The following is an 8604-nucleotide window of genomic DNA, read 5'->3' as shown; positions in this document are numbered from 1 at the left end:
ATGCTGGCCACATGACCTGGAAAGCTGTCTGTGGATAAACGCCAGCTCCCTTGGCCTGAAAGCGAGATAAGCACCACAACCCCATAGTCGGCTTTGACTGGACCTAACCGCCCAGGGGTCCTTTACCTGTTAGGAGTTCCTTGGGAAGAAGCACTGACTCTAAACCACTCTGGGAATGGTAACTCTGTGAGGGGAATAGGGTTCTCCTAACAACACTCAAGGGACGCGGGTGGCGCTGTGGGTTAAACCACAGAACCTAGGACTTGCCGATCAGAAGGTCGGCAGTTCGAATCCCCGCGACGGGGTGAGCTCCTGTTGCTTGGTCCCTACTCCTGCCAACCTAGCAGATCAAAAGCACGTCAAAGTGCAAGTAGATAAACAGGTACCACTCCAGCAGGAAGGTAAACAGCTTTTCCGTGTGCTGCTCTGGTTCACCAGAAGCAGCTTAGTCATGCTGGCCACATGACCCGGAAGCTGTACGCCAGCTCCCTCGGCCAATAAAGCAAGATGAGCGCTGCAACTCCAGAGTTGGTCACAATTGGACCTAATGGTCAGGGGTCCTTTAACAACTCTCAGCACCCTTAACAAACTACAGGCATCATGAATGTTGAAATTGTTATGATACTGCTTAAAATGCACAGTACAGATGGTGCCTCTGTGTATCTCTTGGCTCTTCATCAACTACCAACACACATTGATACTGTTGCCTAGATAGATTTTCTGTAAATAAAGTATATCTATGGCTTTTGTTTAAGAATTTGTTAGTTTCCAAAACAGCCAATTCAAGCTAAGAACAAAGAGTCTGGTAGCACTTTACAAGTGAACAGATTTTGTATGAGTGTGTGCAGTATTAGATTTAATGGATGGGGATAGTTTCAATATTCCAAATGTTAGCAGCTGCTTGGATTATGATTGCAAAAAAAAACTCAGAAAAGCCCAACAGCCCTGTCAGTTGATGACAGGCTGAAGAGGACCTGGAATTTTACAGTAATGAATAAAATTACGAAGTTATATATAGTTATGGGAGGCTAGAAGTCAGGCAACTGAGATACTTCAAAAGATTTGGACACTGTTTGGAATCAAAAGCATATTGAGGAAATGTTTATTATGTAAATAGTAAGCACCATATGATTTCTATTGATATTGTAAACAGAATTAAGTAATAATAATAAATATTTGAATTGTTTAAATAGACAGAATATGGAACACAGATTTTATTTATAAATTATAACGGTTCTTGGTTGCATTCCAGTCTCATGCTTTTCTAAACGAAGGGTTTCTAAATGAAATTTCAGATCCCCAAGGATTTAAAAACAAACGTTCAAATTCTGAAGCGGAATATTTAAATAGTGAAATATATTCGGAGTCAAGTGTGAATTTCATGCTCTTTATTCAGCTCATAGTAGTAATGAATGGATCTTTCCACCAAACATCTAGCTATATATACATTATTTACACAATGGGCCCTGTGTCATTGGCTAATTCTGGGCTGCTCCTGTAGGCCAATCAGGTTGCGGATTCATGTCCTCCAGAAGCCTGATTGGCTGCTCCTGCAGGCCAATCATGTTGCTGATTCACTTCATCCAGAAGCCTGGTTGGCTGCTCCTGCAGGCCAGTCAGGCCACTGATTCACTTCCATCTGGAGCAGGATTGGGTGGCTCCTGCGGACCAATCAGACTACTGCATTCTGGATCCTATTGTTCTAGGATTCAGCTCAGTACATAACAAATAGGTTGCCCAAAGCCAGGATCCAACCATGCAGGGTGAACTGCCACCCAAAGTGGCTGCAGTACAACATGGATGTTGTAATTATCAAGTTCATTCCAGTGGATTAAGAAGGTTTCAGGCTAAATGTATGAGCTGAAGACCTGCTAGGCAGGGTGAGGTCACCACCCCAGGCAGCAGATTTGGGGTGTCACAAAAGGGCAACACACTGTTAGTTATTGATAATTATTGTACTTCTGCTACCAGGGAGGGGGAGAGGGGATTGTGGGAGTTTGTGTCTCAGTAGCCACAATAACGTGGAGAATCTTAAGAACCTATTTGGGGTTTCCATTTGCTGCTCCACCTCAGGCAGAGCTTTCTCTCTTACCCCTAGTTGCCTGGGATCTCTCTGTTCTCTGAAAGTGCTAGAACTAAAACGTGCAGGAGACCCACTCCAAGGATTAATGGGGTGTTTTGCTATAACACCCACCCATTTCTGTACATTTCCCATCCAAAGCCATAAGAATTCTCTCTCATGGTGTTGATATTTATGGTTCCTTTTGCGATTGTTGTTAGCTCTTGGGATTCTTAAAATATCTATGGCTGCCCCCTCAGTCGGAATGATTGCCCTTATTGAATTTGTCTGGTTTTCTTCTTCCAAATAATAGCCATGGGGCCAGGTTCAGTGGGGTGCAAGGGTACCAACTTGAAAAAATATTGGGGGGCACATAAGCCCCACCCCACATAATCAACTACACATACCCCATTTGAATGGCATTGCCCATCAACTTTTGGGGGGCGGTCACCACAAATATTTTAGGGGGGTGAAGAGACCTCAGCCCCTAGAGGTTAGCTGCTAGGGTGGAGTGTATGTGTTAGACATAGATCTTCATTGCTGCCAAGTTGTTGTGGACACTGTCAGATATTTAACTTGGGACTTATCATAAGAAATCAGTTATATTATGATGGTAGTGTTGGTTTGGAAGTCCCAGGTGTCAGACGTAAGCAGCATTTATTCTCTAACGGAATCTGATCATGTACCTCAAAGTCCATGGAGGGTACTAGATTGGGCAAATGGGTTTCTGGGCTTGCTTCATTTTCCTCAGTGGTTGCACATATGCATGTTGTAACAGTTGTCTAAGGATGTGCTTGGCTAGCAATTGCAGAATACTCTGCCTATTATCTCAGGACCGAAGATCCCTCAGCGAAACCTTTCATCCTCTGGCTGTTGACTGGGGAAGTCAGTTGTCTCAAACACCACTCGCCACACCTCTGAATGAAAGCAATTGTCTTCCTGACAGAAGTGACACAATAGTCTTTTGCCAGCTAAATAGTTCTCATATTTCCCTTGCAAACAGAGCAACTATGTAAAGGCTGCCAGCAAAATGGCTGGGGATCTTCTGAAAGTGAGGGGACGGCAAACACGCACAAACGAGGCCTATTATTGTGTGGGTGAAGTAGAGAAAAATAATTCCAAGTCCTCACAGCTGAAGGGCCTTTGGATGCTCAGGGTGAAATGAAGCACACATTTGTTTTCATGTCCCCACCTAACTGTCTCTATTTCTATCGTTGTAGATTGGGGTGGACGACACCCCTAAACCCTATAAATCAATAAGTGGTTGAATTTTGATTATTTGGGATGTGAAGGGAGAAATACGAACGGCAGAGGAATTCCTGAGCCAGCCTATGCTTTGGTTGTTATAACCAAGTGTTCATAGGCCTTAAGCCTCATTTCTGCCCTGATCTGGCTTTTCAGAAAGCACTAGCTACTTTAATCTGCTTAACTGCAAGTCTTAGAAATATTAAAAGTGTCGCAAATGAATTCAAATAAGTATCTAGAAAGGTTCCCATTGCCAGCAGTTTTATGGAGCGCTGACATAAAACCCAGAAGAGGATTATCAAACTTTTGCCCTTAGCGGTGAACATGCAGAAGAAGCCAGAATGACTCAGGCAAAACTGTGACACTCATTCCCCCTTATTTAAAAAAAATAAATCAATTTGTTCTCTTTGTGGAGTCGACCGCTCTGTAGACTAGCTTGAGATATTTTGTTGCATAGAGTGCAGCATCAAGGCAGAGGTTTTCAACCAGTGTGCCGTGGCACCCTGGGGTGCCTTGAATGCTGGTCAGGGGTGCCGTGGGCAACACTGGCCTCCGTCCCTCCTTCCCTCCCTCCCTCCTCTGATGCCCTCTTGCACCTCTGCCTCCCAAAGGCTTGCACAGCTGTTTGTTGCAGCAGCCCTGGCTACAAGCTCCCCAGGCAAATGGTGCCTCCTGGTTGCCAGGAGCTGAGGCAGCCTCAGAGTAAGCAAGCGAGTGAGGGAGCCCAGCCAGCTAGTCCACCAGCCCTTGGGTTGGGAATGGACAGACAAGTGGGAGGCAGGCATTGCACCGGCCTTTATTGTGCTTGCTGTGTCAAAGGCCTGCCTGGGAGCTGAGTGCCCAGGGCTGAAAGGGAGCCTTTTCACCATGCAGGCCTGGCAGCACCCGCTGCTGCCACCCAAGGTAAGGTGTTGGCCACACATTCACCTTTGACCATTCTCCGTTGGGCCACTAAGGTTGGAGGCATCCTCTTTCCAGGTATGTGAGAAGGTACCTCACTTTGGGATGGGGGGGCAGGCAGCTCAGAGACTCGAGAGGCAGCACAGGCTGCCCGGAGGACTCCCAAGGAGAGGGGAGAGAAGGCGGAGATAGCACTGCACAAGTGAGGGTGTTCAAAAAAGGGTGAGGGGCTGCCAGCTCTGCAGGCAAGGGGGGTATAACTGGACTCCTGAGCCCCACAGGGGTGCCACAAAAAGAATGTAGTTGGTCAAGGGAGCCGTGCACCCAAAAAGGTTGAAAACATCTGCTTTAAGACATTTCAGGGGCCCTGCCCCCCCCCATTTTGGAAACCTTTGGAAATCTAAGAAACTGTCATAGCCACCACAAAATACAGTACAGTGGCACCTCAGGTTACAGACGCTTCAGGTTACATACGCTTCAGGTTACATACACTTCAGGTTACAGACTCCACTAACCCAGAAATATTACCTCGGGTTAAGAACTTTGCTTCAGGATGAGAAAAGAAATCGTGCTCCAGCAGTGCGGCAGCAGCAGGAGGCCCCATTGGCTAAAGTGGTGCTTCATGTTAAGAACAGTTTCAGGTTAAGAACGGACCTCTGGAAGGAATTAAGTAGTTAACACAAGGTACCACTGTACTCATTTCATAGATGAAAAACTAACAATGCTCAGGACCTCCCCCCCCACACACACAAAGCAGGCAAAACAAGGAAGAACTCCACCTCAAAGTCCACCTCTGTTTGATGTTTTATGACTATGGCAACCCAGTCAGATGCGTGACATAACAACATCAACAACAACCCCAAAGAGGCAATCCTGAAGCAAAGAACCCCCACAAGTTTATTTATTTCATAATATTTCTACAAAAAAAATATCAAGCAGGGGGGGATTACAATAGTTTAAAACAAGTGTTCCCAAGCTTGGGTCTCCAGCTGAAGGTCTCCCCATTCATGCTTCAATGGCGGCAGGTCTACTCTGGGTTACTGTTGTCTTCCGAAGTTTTACAGCCAAGTTTCAGCCATCTACACCCCAGTCACACCTATGAAACTCAAGTCACACGGTTACTGTTGCAATGTCACCATCACGTTTTTTACTTGATGTTATCTTCTGGCCGGCCCTTTCGGAGACTCCCATGGAAAGTACTGTACTTCGAATCAGTTCATAAGCAACCCACCCACCCCAGTTTTGTTTGAATCAGGTGACTGACTAAGCCCGGGTGCGGAAGACGGAGTCAAATCACCCAGGGAAAAGTACAGCACAGAAGGTAGGCGTTGGATAGCTCAGCTGGTAAAACATGAGACTCTTAACTCTCAGGATTCCAGGTTCGAGCCCCACATTGGGCAAAAAAGATGTCTGCATTGCAGGGGCTTGGAATAGATGAACCTCGTGGTCCTTTCCAACTCAACCGGGAGAGCGTGAGACTTAATCACAGGGTCGTGGGTTCGAGGCTCAAATGGGTCAAAAAAAGATTTCTGAATTGCAGCGGTTTGGACTAGGTGACCCTCGCGGTCCCTTCCAACGCTGCAATTCTATGATCCCTCCGGCCACTACAAGCACCCTTGTCCCAGCCCCAGGCTTTGTTTATTTTTCAAGCGACACCGCCAGCAGGAGGAGATGAGCGCGCCTCTCGCCTCGGGTCCCCATCACGTGGGCCGCTGCCGGAGCAGTAGTCAAACTCTCCTCCCGACAGCTGCGGTATGAGGAAGTCGGGGAGAGGCGCGCTCGCCTCGCTGTTCTCCTGATCCCGAGAGCAGCGAGAGCGGAGAAGACGAGGACGTGAGTACCGCGCTGTCCTTGGAGTGCGGGTGTGCGAGGAGGGATTTGGCAGGATCCCTTCCTTCCTCCACATCGCGGTGGAGGCGCCCGGGGGAGGGGACCTTCCTTGGCAGCCGTGGCGTCCCCTCCCCTGGGTTAGGACACCGCGCCTTCTTAAGTGCCCTCTTCCCCCTTGTCACCACCGGGACGCTAGAGGAGGAGGAGCCGGATCCTGCCTCCCAACACTGCCTGCAATCCCCTCCCCAGGGAAAGTGGGGTGGTGGTGGGGGGGGAGAGAGAGAGCAGGAGAGAGAGGAACACCCTGATTGATGATATAAACTCTCCGCTTTCCGTGCTCTTCGCGTCCGATCAGGCTCGGGCGGGCCTGCTTTCGCCTTTGCCGGTAATGCCGCTTCATTCCTCGGCTGCTTGCTAGTCCCGGGCGCGGCGGGCGCAGCAATTCTCGGGTGGCGTCGTGGGGAAGTTTGGGGTGGCTTCGCTGACGGGCGAAGGGCGGCTGCAGAATTTCGCAGCGGCCGGGAGCTACCAAACGCAGAGTCAGTTTCCCTCCTTCCTGCCTCCTCCCCCGGCGGCTTTGCTTGTTGCTACTAGGTTGCAACTGGAGAGGCGGAGGCATGCTTTCAAGATTTTTTTGTTTTATAGCCCTGGGAGTCGAGGGGGAGGAGTAAATGCTGGGTCGTCTTGGTCATGCAGCCGGGGACGGGGTTGCTGCTGGGTGCCTGTGGCCAGATGTGCTGCTGGTGGGCAGCTGTGGGGTGGCCCCCTCGATTCCAGTGGCTCCCAGAGGAGCGGATGCGCTAGATCGGGGGCGCCCAGCGATTCTGCCGCCGCCGCCTCCTCCTCCTGCTGCGCAACTTTTGCACAAGTCGCCCATCGCCACCGACTTGGCGCGTAATTGCGCACGGCTCCTGCTGGTGGTGGTGCTGCTGCTGCTTCCCGCAGCTCGACTCGATCGCGCGCAAAAACGAGCTCTCCTCCGGACCTTTTCTTTCTTTCCTCCTTGCTGTAGGTTGGAGGCGTTCTTCAGCAGCCGGGTGAGGGCGGGCGAGCGAGTCACCGAGAGCGAGAAGCGGCTAAGGGCTCCCGATGGAGGAGGAAGAGGTGGCTTCGGTGCGCGACGAGTGGCAAGGGGTCGCTCAAAGGAGAAAGGCCTGGGCCAAAAGCAGAGACTCTTGGCAAGCGTCGGAGGCGGAGCGGCTCTCTCCAGAGGCAGCTGAGCCGGCGCCGGAGCAGGAGATCGCCGGGGGGAAGTTGCCTTTGGCTGCCGAAGGAGGTTTGTCTTATTAGCCTCATGGTTTTCTCTCTCTTTGGCTACCCAAGAGACACGCGGAGGAGTCATGTGGCACCTGAAAGGTTAACCGATTGATTGTCGCATCAGCATCTGCGGGCTAGAGGCTGTTGCTTGGGTGTCTGATGACGACCACAAAAACTGATGCCAAGATAGAGAAATGCCTTTCAGGTTTCACAGGAATCTTATTTTGATGAGCAAATAACTGTTGGGGGGTGGAACTGAACTTTATGGCTGCTATCCTAAACTGCCATACCGAGCTCTGAAGCTCTTTCTTCCTACTGCAATATCACACTTTCTTTTCACTAGAAAGAAAATCCTAATGAGCTCACCATGCTGTTCTAGGCATGTTTACTGGCTGAGTTGAATGCAATATTATAACTTTTAGGCAGCAATCCTAATCTCGTTTACCAGCTCTGTTGAATTTGGTAGGACGTGCTTCTGAGTAGGCTTGTAAATTTAGTAAAATATATATATATAAATTGTTTTTTGGATTAGCCTGCAAAATTCCCAATTGTACCCTTGTTGTTCATACTTTTGCTTTGTCCTTGAACGTTTTAAAGAAAATCTTGGGAGCTTGGCTTCCCTTCTAGAAACTGTTGATATTGTGCCTTAGCTGGTCTACATATCATTTAGTTCAGTGGGATTTTTGAAAGCCAGCAGGAAAGATGCCTCGGCAAATGGCTACTTTTATCATTTATCAATAATAACTTCTTGCTTCTCCCCATTTCCCTTTTGTTTCTCTCTGCCCTTTCCCACCTCTCCCCATTCAGCAGGCTCTATTCCAAACGAAAAGATTGCAATATGGCTTAAAGATTGTAGGTAAGTACTTCTTGTACAGAATGATGCAGTTGTTCAATATATCTGCTCCATCTTGAAGATATCTAGAACCTCTCTGGCCCTGAGGCTTTTTAGAAATACCAATTGCAAATCGGTTTCCCCTTAGCTTCTTTTTGCCTCCCAAAATGTGTTTTAGTAGTAAATCACATGAATTGCAATGGATTTTCTCTCCGTGTTTCGACCATAATTCAACACATCCTTTAATCCTTTGCATGCTTTCTTTGGGCTTCCTTCTGAGTAAATTTGCATAGAATTAGACAAAAGTTGGGCATGCATTTAAACTCACTGATCTATAAGGAAATTCAAGCCCTCTTTATTTTGTGCTGGAATAGGCTGTGGCCAGAATATTTTGTGTGCGAGAGACAGAGATGAATGGAAGACTGCTCTTTTGGCTAAAGTTTATTATGTTGTTCAGGAAATAGCAGCTGTTCTTTGGGAC

General features: G+C 48.3%; 1 protein-coding gene across 3 annotated transcripts in view; it reads left to right on the top strand.

Annotated features, from left to right (window-relative positions):
* The first annotated feature begins 5131 nt into the window (after positions 1-5131).
* ITPRID2 (ITPR interacting domain containing 2) overlaps positions 5132-8604 on the top strand; it is a 67903-nt gene continuing 64430 nt past the window's right edge. The window contains exons 1-3 of one of the 3 annotated variants that reach the window (XM_081198909.1): positions 5132-6037; positions 7047-7310; positions 8099-8147. In XM_081198909.1, the coding sequence (XP_081055035.1) occupies positions 7124-7310; positions 8099-8147 (236 nt within the window). In that variant the 5' untranslated portion in view covers positions 5132-6037; positions 7047-7123. Of the gene's footprint in view, positions 7311-8098; positions 8148-8604 lie in introns of all 3 variants that reach the window. The other 2 variants (XM_081198908.1, XM_081198910.1) reach the window with 2 other exon arrangements.

Source organism: Podarcis bocagei (genome assembly GCF_964188305.1).
Source record: "Podarcis bocagei genome assembly, chromosome: 1".
Classification (NCBI taxonomy): Eukaryota; Metazoa; Chordata; class Lepidosauria; order Squamata; family Lacertidae; genus Podarcis; species Podarcis bocagei.
The sequence above is the reverse complement of the archived record's forward strand: the minus strand, read 5'-3'. Positions and strand labels throughout refer to the sequence as shown.